This window comes from Alexandromys fortis, unplaced genomic scaffold (assembly GCF_014885135.2).
Source record: "Alexandromys fortis isolate MF-2015 unplaced genomic scaffold, M_Fortis_MF-2015_v1.1 scaffold_90, whole genome shotgun sequence".
NCBI classification, from domain to species: domain Eukaryota; kingdom Metazoa; phylum Chordata; class Mammalia; order Rodentia; family Cricetidae; genus Alexandromys; species Alexandromys fortis.
In genome coordinates this window covers 2288482-2310812 of record NW_026067985.1, presented here as the reverse complement: position 1 = coordinate 2310812, position 22331 = coordinate 2288482, and the positions used below count along the sequence as shown (strand labels likewise).

Sequence of the window (22331 nt, the reverse complement as noted above, 5' to 3'; positions counted from 1 at the left end):
AGAGCGCAGGGGACATTTATGCAAGAAACGCCTGCCTGCATGCACAGTGGGCGCAAAGCGTTCCCGAAGCACGTGTGCTTTAGGAGCTCAGCGCTCGGTAGGCAGCGAACCCCGAGCCCTGGCTTCGCGATGCAAGGGTTCGAATCCCCGACCTCGGGCAAGCCCCTTGCAGCCTTTGTGTCTCTGAGTGCCACTCCTCCGCTCGGTGCGTAGCGGCCGGCGGGCGGGAGGTTTGGAGGACACTCCTCAGCACGGTCGGACAGGCCGGCCGGGCCCACGCCGCGCCCCAGGCCCGAGCAGCTACCAGGGCGCGGAGGCGGCTCCGGGAAGCCGCGGCCTCCTCGGGCCGCGATAGTCGCGTGCCCGCGCCCAGGGCGGGGCGTCCACGCAGCCCCGCCGTCCCGCGGCCGCCCGCACCTCTTTCTCTCCCTCTCTCCCTCCCTCTCTCCCTCGCTCGCTCGCTCCGTCCCCGCTCCGAGAGGGCCGCGCTCGGCTCAGCAGCGCCTCCCGCGAGCCGCCACTGCCGCCGCGGCCCCTTCCCCGCCCCCCGCGCGGCCGGCGCCCGTCACGTGACGCGCCGCAGCCAATGGCGGGCCGAGCCGCGGTCGGCGGCCGCCATTGCTGTCAGAGCGAGCGAGCCCGGGGAGGGAGGAGAAGCGCGGCCGACTGGGGAGGAGGAGGGGGGGGTGGGGAGGAAGAGGAAGGAGGGGACGGCGCTCGGCTGCCGGGGTCGCCCGCTGGCTTCGTCCGCACCCCCCCCTTCGCGGGCTCGCGCGGCGGCGGCGGCGGCTCGGGGCGGCTGCGGGGCTCGCGTGCCTCACGCGCCGGCGCGGCCGAGGGCGAGTCGCCCGCCGGCTGGAGATAAACAAGGCGGCCGACGAGGCGGCGAGGCGGAGGCGGAGGCGGCGGCCCTGCGCGACAGAGGCGGGCGGCGTTGCCGCGCCGCGCCCCCCGCCGCCGCCGCCGCCCTCGGGCCTCCCGCGCGGGCCTCGCGCCCCGGTGCCCGCGAGCCGCCGCCCGGCCCGGCCCGCTCCGACATGCCCCGCTCTGGCGGCCGGGCTCGCGGAGGACCATGACCGCCGCGGCGAACTGGGTGGCGAACGGGGCGAGCCTGGAGGATTGTCACTCCAACCTCTTCTCGCTGGTGAGTGGCGGGGCGGGGGCCCGGGTGGGGGGCGCGACCTCCCCGCCGCGCAACTTTCTCCTCCCGGAGCCCTGGCGGCGTCGGCGAGCGCGGCGCCCGGCGTGGACGTGCGTGTGGAAGTCGGGGCGCTGCGGACGCCGGGGCGCGCTCGGAGCGCCCACCTCCGTGGCAATCACACCCCCCTTCCCCTCCCCTTCCCCCTCGGTTCTTTTTTTTTTTCTTCCTCCTTCCCGAAATGTGGAAGGCTTAGAATTCTGCCTGTGCAGCCGCTGGCGCCGGCGATGTGCAGGCTCATCCTCTTCCCCCGACCGGATCGGCCGCTCTCCCGCGTCTGCCTTCTTATATTTCTTTTCTTTTCTTTCTTTCTTTCTTTCGTTCTTCTTCTTCTTTTTTTTTTTTAATTCCACAATGACACCTGCGATTTCTCCCGAAAACAGTTGATGGAAGGCGATTGTGTCAGGGAAAGGACTCTGGCAGCGGAAGCTCGCGCGGTTGTAAACACGGACAGCCGCCCGCCTCTCGGGGCTTACTACGCCGGAGAGCGGGAGAGCCATTGCTCGGAACCCACGGAAGGTGGAGGAAGCTGCTGCTCCTCAACTCCCCTCCGCTGCCTTTAAAAACTGTTTTCTCTGCCCTAGCAAGGAACACACACACACACACACACACACACACACACACACACACACACACGAGCAACAAGCTGGGCGGTTTGATAACATCGCTTTTATCTGCCTTCGCCTCTCCGCTCTCCCCCTCTCGCTTCCCTGATAATTGACAACTTTTGCTTTGGAAGTGCATCGCCTGCCTTAATCTCGAAGCATTTAGGGTGTCAATTGTTCTCCTGGAAGCCTGGCACCCGACGACGGCGGCTCGGTTCATCGAAATTAAAAATGTATAGGGCTCCAGCAACTCTTTCCTGGCGGTGGCAGTGACATTTGGTGGTAAATGCCATCTTTGCTTTTTATTGGGTCGTATTACCTAGCTCTGAAAACATTCGCGTTGTTAAACCTGGCGCTTAGACTGATAATGGGAGTGCGTGGTCCTTAAATACGCGCTTTGTGCCTGAGTTACCGCAGTGGAGCTATGTGCCCGAGAGAGTAGGAATTGTTTAAATATTGAGCAAAGATTTGTAAACAGATGTAAGGCAATTATGTTTCAAGCGTAGAATATAATTGGAAAATTGGTTGAACGGCTTATTTAATTTAGCTTTAAAAACTGAACTTATTTAGAGTTGTGTGCCCAATTTTTTGGGGGGGTTTGGAGGATGCTGCCTTTTGGAGAACATACATTTATTGCAAATTATTTTCTGGAACCCCTGCTGTATATAGAAGCTTTATTTCATCTCAGTCCTTGTTTACACTGGATAAATAATTTAGTGTTGAAATCGTAATTAGTTACATTTAATTATGGGTGGCATAGATGCTTTTTGTCCCCTTGGAGACTAGTGGAGAAATACGAATTCTTGCCAACTTTGAAAGTGTCATTTTATTTTCATGCAGATAAAGAAATCAAGCATGCATTTGGCCTACAAAGACCTAGTGACATAGTATTTCTACTTCTCCTCGCGTAACAGAGGGCTGATTTCTTCTCACCCTGAGTTTTATCTAGACGCTGAGTCTTAAGATTCAGTTAGAAGTTGGGGTTCTTCCCTTTGCTACTGTGGTAATTTACCCTTGATCTTTTGATAAACTGCTTTTGCCTTCCTGCCCCCCTTCCCTGCCTGTCATTTAGTATTAGGTTCAGGGACCTTCATAGATCAGCAAACGTATTGATTAGGGGGTATTTAAAATGGTTTTGTTTGGCGGCTGGGTGACCACATTGACATATTTACAGGTAATTAAAATAACCAAGTCAACCCGTATTAGTTCGGTAGAGCTCCCAAATTACCATACATCATGCTGACTCGTGATGGCTTGTGTGCATGTGGCTAATTTATACACGATGAATTGGGTGGACACATGAAGGACTATTGAAGCACAGCTGCACTGTGGGGTCTTTTCTTATCTCTGAGCTTTAAGGGGTGATAGTGTGTAGATGAGATGTTTGAAATTCTTTGCTGAAGATTCTGGGCTTTCATTTTTACTGGCCTAAGGATGCATTCTGGGTATTTCTCCTCTAAACATCTTTAAACCAAAGAGTTGACTTTTGAATATAATTTAAAGTACAATGAACTTTTTGGGTAACCCATTGGAAATGCAGAAATGCTTAGATTGGTTTAAAAATGTAGAATGCTTATATTTCCTGTTATCTGGAGATGGATAAATGCTGTTTAACTTTCAAAAAATGCCTTATTTTTACTTTATGTGCATTGATTGATGTTTTACCTGCATGTATGTCTACAAGAGGATGTCAAGAGTCTTTGTAATTGTAAGTTGTTATGTGGGTGCTGGGAATTGAACCTAGGTCCTCCAGAAGAACAGCCAGTGCTGTTAACCCCTGGGCCATCTTTACAGCCCTAAAATTTATTTTTAAAAGAAAAAAAAAGCAAATTGCAAATCATCTTTTTTTTTCTGATTTCAATTTGAGAACTTTTCCTGAAGACCATTTACAGACAGCAACCTGCTGTGTTAAGAATACATTGCCTAAAGAACATAATTGATTCCAAAAGGGAGGCAGTCATCACCTTTTCAAAATCATGTTTTGTGTCCGAAGAGTTCTAGGTACTTAGCGTTTTGCACTTTTTGACATTTTGGCCGCAGTTTTGTTTCTGAGCAGAGAAGAGTTATTCTAGAAAATGTGGCTGCACGCTTACATTATGGTAGATGGAAGTGGAAACTGGGATAGGGCTGTGTGGAAACAGTGACCTGCCACTTTGTTATCCTGAGGTCATCAACATGGCTTAGCAAAAGTTGGTTGAGCAATCAGGCATCTTAAGATTTTAGTTTCTAGTCTTTTACTGCGTTTGTTTTCTGATACTGCCTGGAGTCCTATTTCCTACACTTTGTTTCCTTTTGCCACCCGGGTTTTCCTAACCTGTGAAAGGCATCGATGTGTCTGATGGATGCTGTTTCTTACTCCACAACTGTGAAATTTGTAGCCTTGGCAGTAAATTCCTGCTTTGCTGCATCTTTATAATGCAAACTGTTTTTGGGTGCTGCCCTTCAAGTTTTTGGGTGACCCCTGGTTTATTCACTCACTCATAATTCAGTAAGTACACTTAATTTTCCTTTTTTGGAAACTGTAACAGTGTACCCTATGGCTGCAAGCTCACCCTGTGGGAAGACACATTATAATTTCCAGATATCCAGTGTATCTCTTTGTTTTTCTTTTGAGATAATGTGAAGAAAGTAACTTTGTGTCCTTTAGGCTAGACTTAAGTATGCTGGGTACTGGGGCTTAAGGGAGCCAATTTTAGTTCTTAAATGTCTGTTCCACATTCACGTTTGATTTGCTTAAAATCTCCCTGACTATAGATAATAGGGTAATGGTGTCACATTCTCACTGAATTAAAACACATGTATACACATTAGTACTAACTTCCGACTGAGGACCATTCATTCTATATTTGAAGCTTTTAGGGGAAATTGTTGTAGACCTCATTTCCTTTTGTCTTATGAGAATTATTTTCCCCTCCAGAAAAGGAAGGTAGTTGGAAATGTTGAAAACTTGAGATGTTTAAAACTTAGAAAAGAAATAAGGGGGACTATCAAATGGAAATAAGGAAAAAGGAGATTTGCTAAGGTTTCAAAGTGTCCCAATTCTGCACACAGTTGTGGTTTTTTTTTCCACCCTAGTTTGCAGTTTTAATATTTAAAATAAAAGTACATTTAAAGCATCTTTTTCATAATGCTTCATTTTCTTTAATGAAAATATTTATAATATGCCAGTGTGTTTTCTGTTTAGCATTCGTTGTTAGTGACACATGGCATTATAGTATTTATATATTTTTTAATGGCAATAATTGCTGCCCGGTAATGGTTGCCATATTAACCTCCAATTGCTAGTAAATATTTTTAAGTACATAATAGACAGCAATTTAAGGCATACTGTAGCAGTTTACTGGACCGTTTTAAAGAGCCATTTGTACGTGTGATGAGTTCATAATTTAAAGAGAAATGATGTACCTGAGATCTGTATGTGCCAAAGGCTTTGGCATGCTCATTGAGAAAGAAGGCTGGTTCCATTCCTCTCTCTTTGTGAAGAGAGCAGGCAGGTTTGTGTTCAAGACAGGAAGTGTTTGTTGAGTGTATACTGGTGCTTTTGTACCATTTCTTTGACCTGCTCTGGTCATTTTGTCATGAATATGTTAGATGATTTATATTGAAAAAAAGTCTCAAGGCATTTCTCTAAATATTATTGACTTAAAGTTGTGGCTTATATTAATTAGTATTGAAAACTGATCTTTTTTTGTTCACTAGTTAATTTAGCCTAGTTAATTGTGAGCTAATTGTATTCATCAAACATTTTCAGAGTTCTGTACTCCGAGATGAATAAAGACAGAATTGAGATGGAACTCTGTATCTGTGTGCACAGGCATGCTGTAGATTATCTGAATGTTTTTATGAATAGTTCATTCAGCTATCAAAGTTTGATTCAGAGGTAGACTAGATATTTTTGAAGCGTTTGACTTATTTTTCAAGAGAAGATAATGTTATTTAAGCTAGTACAAGTACTGATTTGCATTCCCGTGAAAGAGGATGATATGTTTATTTCACAGGAGCTAGCCAGTGAGAGAGATTAGATAAAGCTTATGAAAATTAGAATGTGGTTGGATAGTAGGTGTGATTGGTAAATGGTGCTTTATAATCATTTCTTAGAAGCACAGAGAGCAGACTCTCCAACATTGCTGCTAGTGTCCTTTAAGACACACTGCATGCGAATGTGCCTGGTAGACTGTGTGTGGTGCCATTTACCAGAATCTCTGATCATTTTAGAAATAATTCTGTTGTTGCAAAGAAATAACAGTACATTGCAAAGACAGTTAATTAGATAGTGTAAATTAGATAGCCTATGGGAGTAGCTTTCCCCTCCCCCCAAAACAAGAAAATATAAAACAAGTCAGCACACAGTTGCCTCTTAGGACTTGCTTAGAGTTTTAGAATTAGAGACTCAATATTTTTAAGTGTTCTTGGAATGTCTGACTTTGCCCTATTGATGGATCACATCCTTCTGATCAGGTTCATCTAATTCCCTTTTATGCTATATCTCCCTCTATTGTTTATTTGAAAGATTTGAAGGCGTTAGCTTTGTTCTGTTGAGAGAATTTACTTCATTACATAGGGGAGGTGATATTCCGTTAATCTTGGTAAATATTAACACAAGTGAGGAATTATAAATTCAGACTCATTTGCATGAGTGAAATACTTATGCTTGCCCAGTATTTTAGTATAGGCACTTATGTCTATCAGCGTGGTTTTCTAGCTTTGCTTAGTTGATTGAAAACAGTTGTGAAATTTTCTTAAAATGCTGTAGTCTGTTTCTTTGGGGGAAGTTTTCCTCTGCTCCATTGTACAGTACTGTATTTAAGGCAGCAGTAGAGGAGACCACCCCTTCCTAGCTGCTGTGGTGGCTATCACTAGGGAGCCCTTCTCTCTGCCTGCATGTGTTGGTGATGTTTGTTGGACAAGTCTCCTTGAAGCTAGTGAAGTGTCTTTTAGACTGTATTTGGATTCCCGTTTAAAACCATAATATGACTGCTTTCTTTCCAGGGGAAAATTGGAAGAAATCAGTTTTGTCAAGGAAAATGTTCCTTCACTGGTGTCTCTGAATGTTTATTTTTTCATTCTCAGGGAATTGTGGTAGAATATTCTTAAAGCTGTATTTGTATTACTTAACAGTAAAGCATACAGCTTTCTGCATTTTGTATCTTTTCAGGGTAGTGAAATTCCATTACTGTTAAAGGAACTTCCTGGTTATTATATTAAAATTTCACTTTGGCATTATTTTGTATATCTTAAATTGTAGCTTTAACTCGATAAGGAATTTTTAGATCATTCATTCATCTATTCTTTCATTCATAATCTCCTTGTCCTCATCTCCACCCCACCCACTCTTCTTTTTTTGTTATTTTTGAGATAGGGCTTCATTTTGTAGCCCAGGCTAGCCTGGAACTAACCAGAGAACCCAGCTGGCCTCCAACTCCTCAGGGTAATTGGGTCACCCAAGCCCCTTGAGTGCTGAGATTACCTAGTCTTCATTAGAGGCCCTGTCAAGTTCCACACCCAGAGCGCACACAGTGCGAGGAAAAAGCCAACTCCTATGAATTGTACTCTTGACACCCAGACACAGAGACATGTACACACACACACACACACACACATGCACCACACTCAAGTAAATGTAATCCAAATCTGTTAGATCTTTTGACTATAATTTATTCTTAATTTGTATCAAATCACTGCATTAATTGGACATTTGACATTTGATCTTAAAATTGAAATTGAGGAAAACATTTATTTCTAATAAAATAGATAATTATGGACAGGATTTTCATAATACTATTGGAAATGTAAAACTGAGATTCTAATACTTATGAAACTTTATGAAGATGATTCTCTGAGACAGGGCTGGCTACCCTCTGGCTGCCGCTTGCCTGGGACTCAAGGTAGGCTTTCTGCCTCTGCTTCTGCCTCTGCCCAGGAGTGCTAGGGTTATAGTTGCCTCACACCAGACTTGTTAAGTTGTAAAAACTGTTCAGTATCGCGTCCTCTCTAAAGGTTTCCTTGGTTTCCACAGGCAGAACTAGTTGCTCAGATTCTTGATACACCTCTGAGAAGCAGATGAGTTTTTGTAAGGCACTGACCCTGTCAAAATCATCTTGCTGTTCTCGCTGCACTTTAGGCATTCATTCCTTGCTGTCAAGATAGTTCCCTTCATTCCAGAGGTGTCTTCGAGGTTGTTTGGGTTTTGACTGGAAGTATGCCATCAAAGACTTTTGAGTTGGGCCTGAAGCTTCATGCCTTTAACTCTACCACTCAGGAGGCAGAGGTAGAGGATGTCTGTGAACTTGAGTTCAGCCTGGTCTATATAGAGTTCCAGAATAGCCAAGGCTACATAGAGAGACTTTGTCTCAAACACACACACCGAAAAAAAAAAAAAAAAAAAAACCCAAACCAAAAAAATGTAAGATAACTTAGTAGATGATTTTAGTGAGGCTGAATGCACTGTGACTGGTGATTTTGTGATCTTTGGGAAGTTAAGTCTGGCCCTACCAAGAGTCCTTTACTTTTGCTCTACAGGTTGTGTAGGGGCTTTTGCTCAGCCTTTAGTTACACGGTCACTTTTCATGAGCCCCAGTAAAGAGCCCAGTAAAACAGGCAGTGAACTGGAACAGGGAAACTTGAGCCGAATTTAATTTTTTTTTCTAGTAATTAGGCAAATCAGGTTGGACACAACCTCTGAACCTAATGGAAATATAGAAGGCAGGGGATGTAAAAAGTCCTCTGAGTACATCTCATTTGTTTTAATAAACAGTTCCCTGGCTGACTCAGAGAGTTTCTGTAGCTTCTGCCAGTGTGCTGGGATTTCGGGTGTGCCCTGGAGGTCTTAAGCACACCACCACAGAGGCCCTGGCCGCTAAGCAGGCACCGGGAGGCTGTTGGTGAGGGAGCTTCTGCTCTCTGCCCTCGCCCATGCTGTCCTTGGTCTTCCTCACAAGTGAGCCACGACTGAGAGCCATGGAATCCAGCTTTGCCCCTGGCGAATTAAAGTGCGAATATAAATTTAAAGTTATATTCCCTACCTGCTTTGAGCTGTAACTGGCCAGACTAGAACTTGGACCCTGGCTCTTACTTGGTAGTTGATGGTTACTCCCTTGGCAGCTCTGGAGTGCCCTTTGGCCTTAATAGCAAGTCTGTTAATGTTTTGCGATTGGCCTGAGAGAATGTTAGAAACATAAATACATTGTTCTTCTAAACCACTCACCATTAGCCTGACATGCCAGTTCTCCCGTTTGCTGCTCTGAAGAGTAGTTGAAGGCTGCCTGCCCAGTTTCTGATTTTCATTTAACAATGTGTCTCAGAGCATCCCGCTGTCACTGAAGGAAGGGTCCGGTGAAGAGTGCCGTAAGTTTACTATAGAATTGGAAATGCCTGTGTGCTCCATATTCTAAGATATTAGGCAGGATTCTTTGTAGGTTTGTTTTCACCAAAACCCCTCCCTGCCTGGGGCTGTTGCAGGGATGATGCTGGGTGCCCACTACCTTGTGCTGCGTTTGGTGCCTGGCATTAGGGAGCACTGCTTTTCCTGACATTCTCCTGGACGTCCCACAGCGGGAGTACCAGCAGCACTTTCCCTTAGCTTGTTGTCTGGGCCTCCTTTGCCTTGGGCAATGGGCCTGCCCTCCTCTCAGCCCAGGGGAGGATTGCTGGTGGTGGACGCTTGAAAGTATGGAGAGGCCGTGATGTGCAGCTTAAAGAACAGCAGTTCTACAGGGAGGGCGCGGGCACCCCCCCCTCCATACGGCTCTCCCTGCTGGCACCTCATTAACATGTTGAGAGCATTGGCAGGTTCTGTGATGTTATCAGGAAAGAAGATTTTGTTTCTTTACCTTGTAGCTCTTCTGTCCTTAGACCATCTGAGAGACAGGCCTTTCGCTTGCTCTTTTATGTGGTAAATGAGGACTTCTGAGACCCAAGGAGATAAAAGGGATTTGGGGGTGAGATTGGACAGAATAGCCAATAAACTAATATTTAGAAATGTTAATTTTTTGTATGCTGTGCTTGAGAAACTTAGGTTATGTATAATTCATTTAGGAATAATGCACATCAGAAATGATTAAAATCTAGCTTGCACTTACCAAAGGGCTCAGGGTCTGATGTGTGGGGAAGACCTATGTGTACTATTTAATTTCCCAGATGCTGTACCTCAGACCCAGAGGGAGCTTTAAACTGGCCTTGGGAGGGGCGGAGCTTAGGCTAGGGCTCCTGGGGAGTGAGAAAGACCTTCTGTGGGATACAGTTCACATCTTTTAGTTTGCTGGGAGACTTTGCTGAGGTGGCATGTAGAAAGAACACTCTAGTTTATGACCCTGCTTCTTGGCTTCCTTTTAAAACAAAGCACCAAAACTTACTGAGGTGGAATTTTCATTAGGTGGAAAATTTGAAGTGTGGGCAGGCCAGTGTAGATTAAGAAACGGTGATGTTAAAATAATCTTCTGATTCCTGAAATAATTCAGCTCTGAACTTTAAGGAAACAGAGCTGCATTGTGCAAAGTGCTAACAACTAAAGTGACAAATATTTCAGAACTGGACAGACGTGAAATCTTAAATGAGCAGATGGGACACAAAATGAGAATGGGAGATAATCCAAGACAATATAGAAACTATTAAGAGAAATGAATTGAGGAAAAGCAAGTGTGTTAAATGGTATTACATTGAATATGTGTTTAAAAGCCTTTCTAGGACTGCTCTCACCCACAGACAAATTGGAGCTCTTGAGCTGTCTGAGCCACCCTCCTCCAGATTGCGCACATGTTACATGCTGGTTTGTACATCACGATTGTTTCTCATGGAGTGACCCTGCTGCTGTGGGCGGATTTAAGTGTTGAGTGTGTGTGCTTGTGTGCTTTAGGTAGACAGTGAAATTTGTTTTCTCTGACATGAAAGTAAACAAAGAGGGTAATCATAGTTTTTAAGGGCAGTCATGGACCTTGAGTGGCAGGTGAGGCTTGCTGTCTGACCTCTCAGTGGTTGATGACAGTAAGGGTGGAATCTGTGCCCCCATGAGCCAAGGGGATGGATGGATGGCCATGACAAGGGGATGGATGGATGGCCATGAGCCAGCCTGGGTCTCACGAGGGAGTAGGAAGAGCAGCTCCCCAATGGCAGATTTGCTTTTGTTGTAGATTAGGAACAACAGAGACAGGAAAAGGTGGAGATGTACTCTTGCTGGTGTGGCTGGGAAGGGGCCTCTTAGAGATAAAGGATGAGAGTATAAGAAAGGAGTAAGTGTGCAGGGGACAAGGCAGACTCACGGCAGCTGGAGTTTGCCCTGAGCCCAAGGAGTTAGAGTACTGTGTTTTATTTTGAACAAACAAAATCTTAAACAAAATTATGCCTTTTAAGATCACATTTATTTGTGTGTGTGTGTAGAAGTGGGGAGGGTTGCTATAGGTGTGTGGGAGACACAGGACAAGTTGTGACATCGTTCTTTCTTACTTTTCAGGTCCTGCAGACTGAACTCAGGACCTAGGCTTGGCAGCAAGCACTGTACTCACTGAGCCCTCTCACTGACCCCCAAATAATTTATTAAATTGTAGCTAAAACGTTTGCATTTCTATGTTATAGTGATTCATAGCAACAATCTTTTAATTTTTTTCTTATTATTTGTTTGTTTTTGAGACAGGGTCTCACTGTATCCGTGACTGTCATGGAACTTACTACATAGACCAGGTTGGCTTCAAACTCACAAAGCTTTGCCCGCCTCTGGCTCCCAAGTGCTGGGATTAAAAGTGTGCATCACTACAGCCATCTTAACAAGTGCTTTTTTTTTAAAAAAAAATTTCTTTTAATAAGTGACTTGGGCTTGAGCACAGCCCCCAGGAGGAGCTTGGCTTTAGCATTAGCATGCAGCTGTGGGTGTTAGTAGTGAGGAATCCCTTCCCAGACTGGTGAGATGGAAAGAGACAATGCACTCCTATATATTGAGGACTGTCCTCAGGTTTCCACGTGTGTGTGGGGGGCACGCACACACACACAATTCCAGGCCCATTAGATTCTTTGTCCTCTCAGACCCCGAGTAATGGTACAGTGACCTTTGCTGTCAGTGAGGTGGGCGGTGGTTGGCCTGGATATTGAGTCACGTCTTGGCAGAGGGCTCACAGGGATAAGAAAATTCCTCTCAGAAATAAAGGATGTGCAGTGCATGGTGGTGCATGGCTTTAATCTTACCACTGGGAGGCAGAGTCACAATGGATTTCTGTGAGATCCAGGTCAGCCAGACTGGCATGGTGAGATCCTGTTTAAAACAAAACAAAATCCCTCACCTCCAATTTGAACATTTTCTCAGTTTTATAAGAGATAGGTGTGTGTACATTTCCTTTTGAAAGTATTTTTTGTATTAAAACATGGAATTGAAGTCTTATAAAAATGTGATGTAATTCTAGAACAATTGATACTTAAAGAAACTTAGTTATATAATAATTACTCTAAACAAGGGTGGGGACTTTAAAATACAAAAACCACATTTATCCATTTTGTGTGTGTGTCTGCATGTGCGAGTGTGTGAAGATCATAATTGGGAGTCAGTCCTCTCATTCAGCCATGCTTCTGGGGATTGAATGCAGGTTGTTAGACTTGCCAGTAAGTTACTTTATCCATGGAACCATCTTGTTAGCCTTTGGCAGTAATTAAAACAAAACAAAACAAAAACAAAAAACAAACAAACAAAAAACACAAACTCATGTAATACCTGAGTAGTTTATCATCTAGAGTTGATGCCAGAGCATAGAGCTAAACAATGTATTTATCCTACCATTCCAAATTGCAGGTTCTTAACTAATGTTTAAGGCACTCAAAACAAGGTATGTTAGTTTCTATAGAGTAGACCCATCTACACAGATTGAGCGGTGTCAGGTTCCCAGGACTCAATTCATGGCCTTTGGAATGGCACAGATCTCAGGACACTTGCCACACACACCTGATGATCTGAGTTCCATCTCCTGGACCCCAAAATTATCCTCTGATTTATACGTGTGCATGTGGGCTCATGTACATGTGTGTGTGTGTGTGTGTGTGTGTATGTAGGCGCGTGTGTGCGCACAAACACACACACACAAGAGTGGTGGTGGTGGTGGGGAGAGACTCAATTCATGGTGTATAAATTACTTGAGATATATGTTCAAAGTAAAATTGTTGGTATTGGTGCTCTGATGGTGAGTCTGGGCTTTTTCATCATGACAGATGGTCCTAGTTTTGAGTCTGTCTGTAGAATCTTTTAACATTGAGTTACATTGTAGATACTTGTGAGCACTCATGCTTTGGATGGTGAAAGCTAATAAATTGACTTTTAAAGTAAATTTTATACATTTAATTTGAAGTAGAAGTGCTTGCTTGTTTTCGGGAAATTTTTCTAATGAAATTAAGACAAATGGCTTGTGTTGGTATTTTATGTGGTAAACTCTGTAACAGTCCACAATGACAGTGAGTGGGACTCACTAAGACAGGCATTTATATGCTAAAGTAACTGAGTTATGCTATCCAGCTGTCTTACAAGGTAGGTATGCTGCATTGTTAAAGACCAAAGGAGCTGACTTGACAATTTCCAGAAAGTTGTGAGAAACTGAATGGTAAATGTTAACATCTATTTTAAAAAATGCCTTGGATTTTAATATTGGCAGAGCATAGGAATATTTTAAACAGCCCAGTTGAGTGTTCGTGTTTTGTGCTGCAGCTTTATTTAGCTGTTTGTAATGGTTGATGATAATATTGTATGGTTTTGATGAATGGATTTGTCAGCTACAGACATGTATAATAAATAGTGTCCCAGTTGGCTATAAAACAGCAGTTCTAGGCCTCATTGGAAATAGTTTACTATTTAATATCTGCTTTTGACTTGATGGCAGCAGACAGGACTAAGGGATAAGAGTTGGATCCCAGGAAGGAGCTAAGTGCCCCCTATTTCAGAAGGCAGTCAGAAGAGTTTAGAGACACAGAAGCAGAGGTGGTGGGCAGAGGAGAAAAAAAAAGATGAGGGAAAAGACTTTTTTTTGGTGGTGGTGTGCATTAAACTAGGACCTCGTACATGCTATGTAGGCACTCTTTTACTGAACTATAACCCCAGCCCAGGATGGCTTTTAAGAGGATTCTAGGCACGAGAAAATGCAGGGCCAGCAGGAATGAAGAAAAGGGAATGGATTTAAGTAATATTTTTTGAGGTAGAAGTGACAGGGTGAGGTGAGCAATTTCATAGAGGTCAAGTGGTAAACAACTGTGGTTTTATACCATTTGCATTCTTGTGCATGCAAATCAAGGAGGAGCTGTTGGCAGCAGTCAGGAGCTTCCTTAGACTGATGCTTTAAGCACCGGTGCAGGAAGCATTTTCTGACCCTACGTTCCCAAGCCTCGCAGAATTGGAACAACCCTCAATGCAGGAGAGTGTGTGTAACATCAGTGCTTATGGGCAGCCTGTTCCCCCGAAACAGTAAGATTTATGAGGCAAGAGAAAGGACGGAAGGGAAGGTAGGAAAGGAGGATGCTAGATGGGAGGTGGGTGTGTAGGGCCTTGGATGGGGTGGTGGTAGTGTGTTGTGTGGAAGTGTGAGTCAGACTATTTCGGCAGAGGAAGAACTCAGGAAAATTCAGTTATCAGAAGTGGGCACAGAGAAGCCCTGACAAGGAAGAAAGAATACTTAGAGGGTAAGAATGCTTACAGCAGTGGCCCTCTCTCAGCCTGGGCCACCCAGTCCTCTGCTGTGAGCAGGGGAAGCTGGGTATTAACTTGAGGGCTGTGGTAGTTTTGGTAGGAGATGCTTGAGCTTTGGGGCCCCAGTAGATGAAGGAGAAGTGCATGTTGGTAAGGTATGCAAGCAGTTGATATGTACGGATACCTATTCCTTGTTCTGGTCCCCTCCATCTTCACTCCTAGCCTCCTAGTATGTTGCCTTGGTTTAGCACTTAGCTTTCTGATTGTACAGGTTTTGTATAGTTACTTGGAGTGACATTTGCCATGTCAGTTTTGCCTCACATACTTGGAAATTTCTCTTCCTACTTCTCTACTCCCCCCTTCCTTCCCTGCTTGTGTGCTGGCCCCTACTGCCTTCCTTTTCCAGCCCTCACCTGACCTCCTTGTGCTCTGGAGCCTTCTCTGCTACCACTGTGCTGTGACTTGGCAGTGCCTCGTCTCAGTTAAGCCCTGAGATGTGCATAGGCACCGCAGGAGCTTTTCATGGCAGCGCGTGGTGTGGTGGGGCCTCTCCAGTTGTTTCGAGAGCACTTACTGGCACGGTATGTACTGTCCAGCCCTTGTCGGCCTGCTGTGAACTCCCTCAGCCTTCCCAGGTGGGGAGAGACCCCCCCCTTGGCCACCCGGAAGCAAGGGTTGGCTCTCTTGCAGCTGTCATGTTTCTTTAATTTCTCTACAGGAGAGGTAGTACTAATGAAATACAAAATATTTTCACAAAATAAAACTTGCAGGAACTGAAACTATAAAAATGATGTGCAGCTGAGTCACTCGTGAGCTCAGGCTCCTCCAGCACCGCCTTCTCGGCAGGTGTGCGTCTCTGCTGCACTGTAACCACAGCGCACATAGCAGCCTTTATTCAGTTGTTGCCACCAACATTTTCCATGTGGTTACAATTTTTATAATTATAATTTTAATGGAAAAGTAATTTTTCATAAATTAAATAGAATATTACTTAATTATTCTCAGATTCAAGCAGTATGGAAGTGGCTAACATAAACCATAAAGGTCCTCTTTTCCCTCACCAACCAGAAGTTTTACTTTGTATTATTCCAGGTCCCCCACCTCAGTTCTTATTTTTTTTAAAAATATTTATTTATTATCTTATGTGTATAGCATTCCTTCCACGTGTGCCTGCAAGCCAGAAGGGGGCGCCAGGTCTCATTATAAATGGCTGTAAGCCACCATGTGGTTGCTGGGAATTGAACTCAGGACCTCTGGAAGAGCAGTCAGTGCTCTTAACCTCTGAGCCGTCTTTCCAGCCCCCCCACCTCAGTTCTTATGTATGTCTCTGCTCACGCAGTCAGATTGTTGTACTAGATTGTAAAATAGTGCATGGAAGTCACACATGAACTGGAACATGTAGCGAGCTGTATATTTTCAGCATGAGCACCCCAGCTGTGTCCTCAGAGTGGCTCTGACCTTGAGTCTTCTGTTGTCACCATGCACACATACTGTGGGGTGTTCTACAAGTTGGTAAGTAGAGTCATGCTGTGTTCTCTGACAACTTGCCCTCCCAGCTTCATAGTCTCCTGCACAGAGATGCAGTTGTAATTCAGTCTGTGCTAGTTCCTGTGTGCTCTCCTGACGATGGATGATTTGTGGCTATAAGATTAGAGAGGGGCGGTGACTGTCTTTCCCTGTAATGAGCTTTCCTGCTCTGTGTTGGGGGAGTGTACAGTTTCTTTTTCCTTTTCTGTTATTTCTGTTTAGCAGTAACATCCTTTCTCCTAAGTTGATGTACTGTTTGCTTAATCACCAGTTATGAGAAACATTAAGACACTTTCATTTTTCTTTAATAATAAACAGTAGATTTTGATAGACACAACCATGAGCTCTTTAAGAACATATATCAGTTTACATTTCTGTAGACAGTGTATAATTCCCATTTTTCTATCTTATCTATCCTGGAAATTGCTCAACTTATGTTTCTTTTCCTCTTTGAGCAAACATTTTAAGTTTTGGTTTTTGATTTCCAGTGAGATTATGGACTTCTTGTAAATATTTGTGTGGGAATATAGGTTTTTTTTTTTAAGTTTTCTTTTTAAAGTGTTTAATATCTATGAAGGCCTTTTTTTCCCGTGAGTCTCTGACCTACACTAGGTGGGAATGAATCTGTAATTCAAGGCTACCCTCCCCTGCTGCTCATTTTCCCCAGTTTGAGCTCTTTTGAACAGAAGCCATCATGACTTGCTGCTGCAGCTGCTAGCCAGAGCACACAGTCCGCTCACCCACTCTGTGTTCAGAGGAGAAAACCTAGTCTAGTCAAGAACCTCAAGTGTCAGCCACATGGTAGGGCTGAGCTCTTGAAGCCTGTCTCTCCATGTCCCAGTCCTGCCAGGACTTCTGGGATGCACCAGTCTTTACTGGTGGCTATTTTTTTTTTTTTGAGCCCTTAAAGATTAACAATGGAAACCGCAACCTTCAGTATGAAGGTAGAAATCACTGGGGTATATAGATTTGCCTGAGATTAATGAAGTGATAATACAGTTTACATTTTAAAAAGGTTTCATCAGAGATTAATGCAGTGATAATGCAGCTTTAGATTGCTTCGTACAGATAAGCAATCGTCTTTTCCTCTTAGACTTTGATTCTGAATGGAATCATAAAGAAAGGGGAAAATTAGGATAGCTAATTGTTTTGATTCATGGCGAGAAAGGTAAAAACCTGTGTAACTATAATTTGGAAGCATCTTACTTATAGTCTTTTAGCTTTTACAATAAATATCCCATCACTCAGGTACTCATGTCAGAAATGATTTATTCCAGCAACACATTCATGTGCCTATTTAAAGATACATGAATAGTCCAGACATGAGCAGAACTAATTTCTTTTTTATAAGCTTGACACTTGGAGGCAGACATTTGGAGCTGTTTTCTATTTACCGCTCCATTGTCTGTCACCAGTTGTATAAGGTCCAAGATGACCATTCAGATTCTGTTCTTTCTGGTGGGTCTATGTCATGATAGTCCCTGTAGAAAACTTCTGAACACGGATTCTTGAGTGTGCATTCTTACCCTGAGCAGTGTGAAGGAAGGAGCAGTTCATATGCGTGGACCATGTTTGCTCTTCAGGAAAAGTAACGTGTATACTCATGACGTTGCTGTCCTTGGGAATGAATCCTCACTGTGGGAACACACTGGAAGCTTATCCTCATGTTTCACAATAATTCTCTTTGAGCTAAGTTTAATAAAAAAAAAAAAGAATGTTGCTAGACGTGGTCTCCCTTCAACACCGCTGTACCATGGGGAGAGCCTGTTTCAAAGGAAAAAATGAAAATACCCAGTCCTGAATTTAAAAAAATGAAACATGGCTTTATTGTATATCCCAAGTTTGTGGGCCTCCTGTCTTCTTCCCAAGTGCTGAGGTGGACAGGGGAAGCCAGTGCTCATCTGTGGTTAGACCTAGGGGTAAATTACAAGACTCACAGGCACCTTGGATTGTTACTGTACCCACATATAAACTTTTGGATGTATTTATTGAGATAGATTTTTTTTTACAGGAAATACACCCATTTAAAGAGTGTACTTTCATATACACCTATAGAACAGCTCAGGGTTTCTTGTGCGTGTGAGGAGTGTGCTCTGTGTGAGGTCAGAGGACATTCAGTGCTGCAGAAGGCTCCCACATGCCCTTGAAGCCAGGGCTCCTAAGTGCCAGCTTCTCCACCCTTAAACCACACGTCTGTTGTCACAGGAGAGTAATTTTGCCTTTTCTGGAGTTTTTTTGAAACTGGAACAGTATATAGTCTTTGTCTTCATACTATGGTTTAAGCACACCAGTCTTTTTTTTCCTCTTTGAATAGTTACTGGAATGAATATACCACAGTTTGTATTATGCATTTATTTATTGAGGATATGAAAATTGACATGCTAACTTGGGTGTTTTTATTTTTGTAAATAAATAGAAGGTTCATTTGGTAAAGGACTGTCAAATTTAAAAAATGGTATGTTACTTGACTTCCTCCCAGCTGTGCGTGTCCTGTAGTTGGTCTGCATGCTGGCATCGTGTAGTCCGCTTAGCTGTTAAGAATACTAGACAGGCCGGGAGATGGTGGCGCACGCCTTTAATCCCAGCACTCGGGAGGCAGAGGCAGGCGGATCTCTGTGAGTTTGAGACCAGCCTGGTCTACAGAGCTAGTTCCAGGACAGGTTCCAAAGTCACAGAGAAACCCTGTCTCGAAAAACCAAAAAAAAAAAAAGAAAAAAAAAAAAGAAAAAAAGAATACTAGACAGTCTCTGGACCAGCAACATGGCTGGGGCAGGGCAACGGCCAAACCTGATGACTTGAGTTTAAGCCCCGGAACCCATATAAAGGTGGAAGGTTGTAACTTACTCCAAAGACTTGCCCTTTGACCTCTTTGTCTCTTTATATTTCTTACTTTTTGAAGTTATTCCCTTCTATTTACTCTGCTTAATATGTCTCCCTGTGAGTTCTAGTGGTAGAAGCTTAGAGTCATGATTCTGTGTGTACCTTTCTAGGGCAGGTAGTTACAGTTAGGGTTCTCTTCGGATACTCTAATTCTGTCTCACACACTTGATGTATTGGAATCAGCCGTCAGTTCAAACGTTCTGTGCCATTTAGAAGTTTAAGTTCAGATCTTTACAGGGAGTAGAGGAGGTCCAGATTTTTGTGCTGTTGTTGTTGTTTTTAAAATTTACTTAACTTTATTTTAGGTGCATTGGTGTAAAGGTGTCAGATCCCCAGAAACTGGGGTTACAGACAGTTGTGAGCTGCCGTGTGGGTGCTGGGAATTGAACTCGGGTCCTCTGGAAGAGCAGCCAGTGCTCTTGACCACTGGGCCATCTCTCCAGCCCCTGTGTTGTTGTTCTTAATTACTAATTAATTTTGTTCAGAGATTTTAATTCTTAACAACATACTAGTGTGTGTTTGGTTCAGCATATGGTTCTTCTGGGTGAATGCTCCCTGTCATTTGAAAACTAGTGTGTTTTGGTGTTGGTGGTAAAATGTCTTAGAAATGTCAATTCAGCTTTGTTGGTTACCAGCTCTGCTCACAACTCTTCATAGTGACTTTCCGTCTCCCATTTTGTTGCTGAGGCGAGACCATTAGTCTCCTCCCATCTGCGCTTCTCTCTCAGCCCTTTACTTCCCGCCTAGCTCTGTTAGATGCTGAGTCAATTGAGGTTTTTATTTCTTCTTGAAGTGGTAACTTTGTTATTTTGAGACAAATAATCTCTAGGTAGACCTGGCTTAGCTTGATCTCATTGTGTGACCCGGGATGACTTTGGACATGGTCTCCTCCTGTCTTCTCCTAGTATTGGGCTTGTAGGCAAGTGTCAGCACTCCAGGCAGGAACTGACATTTTATTTCCTTCTTTAAATGGTCACTCACTTGGAGTCACTTTTGATGTTATTTAAAGAACTAAAGCTCTCTTTAATTGAATATTTATTTTCCTATCATTTTACTGTTTTTATGTTTATTGTTTTTAATTTATGTATTGATGTATGTGTTTTTTTTTGGTATTGGATGTTTCTATCTTTTTTTAATCTGAAGAACTTTTGAAAAATGTATTTATTCTAGAGTAGCCATATTAAACTTTGTTCATCAAAAAATTACTCAGTATTTTGCCTTCATTAAAATGTTTTATTTATATTTTAATTATGTGTATGAGTGTGTACCTTGTGAAGAGTATGTGCATGTGAGTACAGGTGTCCAAGGAGGTAAGAAGAGGGCGTTGGATCTCCTGGGGCTGCAATTACAGAATTTTGAGCTGCCTCATATGTGTGCTGAGAGCTAAGCCTGGGCCCCTTCCCTGTTTGAGCAGTCTGTACTTTTAACCGCAAAAGCATCACATTCACTTTTTTTTTTGGGAGACAAGGTCTCACGAGGTACTGCTGGCCGGAGGTCCACCTGCCTCTGCACAGTACTGGGATTAAAGGTGTTTGTCATTATGCCTGGCTTCATTTACTTTGATTTTTAAGGGATTTATCTATGCCTGTATATAGATACTTAAATCTATATATCTCAATCTAGAATTATAGAATATATACTTACACATATTATATAGATATATTAGAATATATAGAATATATATTTCTTAATCTAGAATTATAGACTTGCAGAATTTGATTATTTTCTCTCTTTTAGTGTGTCTTTCTCCCCCACCCTTTTCTACTGGGAATGGATTCCAGTGCCTCGCCCAGTTCAAGATCTCTTATAACTGAGCCATAATCCTAGCCTCTAGATTGCATGACTTATGATTTATCTCATTTAATATTATTTTTGTTTTCTCCCATGTAATGTCTTTTTTAGACAACTTTTAAGAATTTTCATTCATCGTTTTCAAAAAGTTTATTTTAGTTAGGCATGGTGGTAAACACCTTTAATCCCAGGGTTCAGGAGGCAGAGGCAGAGGCAGGCGGCTCTCTGAGTTCAAGGACATCCTGGTCTTTAGAGTGGGTTCTAGGACAATCAGGGCTACAAAGAGAAACCCAGTCTTGAAAAACAAAAACAAAAAGTGGTTTTCTATGTTTTTGCTGCTTATGGTTCATTGATCTCCTTGAATCAGATGTTTGTTTTCATGAAATTTGTAGATAATTTGGCTGTTGTTCAGAAGTCTTTTGTGCAGTGTCTACAGCACCTACGTTCTGGGCCCTTGATTTTGTGGTATGTTAGATTGCTGGCTGCCATTCCTAGGCTTTGCTCGTAAGTTGTACAGTTTTGTAGATTCTCTTTAGCTTAGGCAGTGTCACAAGCTTTCAGGTCTCTTCATTTCTGTCAGTGTGTGCTGTAGTTGCTGGGGTTTGAACCAAGGCCCTCTGTCGTTCAGGCAGTTGTCCTACACTGAACTACATCCCTGTGCTCAGCTCCCCAACCATCTGTGAGTTTCTCCTTTCAGACTTAGTGTAGCCGACCTTTAGACACCAAGTTTCCTGTTATTTATGTTTGTATTTTCTTTAAAATTCTTGGCCATATTTATCATAGCTGTTTTTAAAGTGCTGTCTATTAATTACTTTATTATTCTCATCTTTAGCTCTCTTCACTGATTGTGTACTAGTAATGGGTCTGTCCATCTGTCCATTTGTCTGTCTTTCCTCCCTCCCTCCCTCTGGCTCCCATGTAGAGTGCATGTTCAGCTGTTGTGTTCTGTGCTGTCCTTTCCTTTGGTGATTACATTTGTGTTGGTGGCAGTTAAGGCAGCTGACTTACTGTTTTCTGAGGCTTGCCTATTAGGGTAGCATTGGTGTGGTCTTCATGCTAGGACTGGCTTCCTGCTTATGGGCCCTGCTTTTCCAGGCCAGTGCACCTTGTGGTTAACTGTTGTAGTCCAGAGTGGCCTCTCTAGTCAGTCTTTGGCTTGTTGACTATTGCAGTGCACAGCTCAGTGCTTAGGAAGTTTTCAGAGCCTCTATAATGTGGCTTTCCTACATAGAATCTTCCTTCTGGTTGTGCTCCAGATTCCAGGGGATTCTCATTTGTTCTACTGTTAGGGAGCCTAGTTCTGCACTGCCTATTGGTCAAAGCCTGAATACAGAAATTTTATCTTTTTGCTCACTTTTCTGCTTTTTTATGGGAGGGGAATAATTCAGGTGACGCTTACTTTAAAATTAATTAATTATATGGGTGTTTTGCCTGCATGCATGCCTGTGCGTCATTTGTGATTAGTATCCTTAGAGGCCAGAAGGGGTGTTTTATCTGCCTAGAACTGTCCTTACAGATAGTTTCAAACTGCCATGTTGATGCTGGGAACTGAACCTGGGACCTCTGTAAAATAAGCCAGTGCTTTTAGCTGCTAAGCTGCCTTCAGCCCATTTATATTTTAAATGTTTCATTTCTTTGTGGATGTCATCTTAGTTCAAAGGTTAGCTTAGAGTAATTATTTCAGGTT

The 22331-nt window shown here is 43.4% G+C and overlaps 1 protein-coding gene across 3 annotated transcripts in view; it reads left to right on the top strand.

Moving 5' to 3' along the window:
- Positions 1 to 1001: 1001 nt before the first annotated feature.
- Med13l (mediator complex subunit 13L) overlaps positions 1002 to 22331 on the top strand; it is a 225767-nt gene continuing 204437 nt past the window's right edge. For all 3 annotated transcript variants that reach the window (XM_050158891.1, XM_050158892.1, XM_050158890.1), the window contains exon 1: positions 1002 to 1144. In XM_050158891.1, coding sequence (XP_050014848.1) covers positions 1073 to 1144 — 72 coding nt within the window. In that variant the 5' untranslated portion in view covers positions 1002 to 1072. The remainder of the gene's footprint in view (positions 1145 to 22331) is intronic.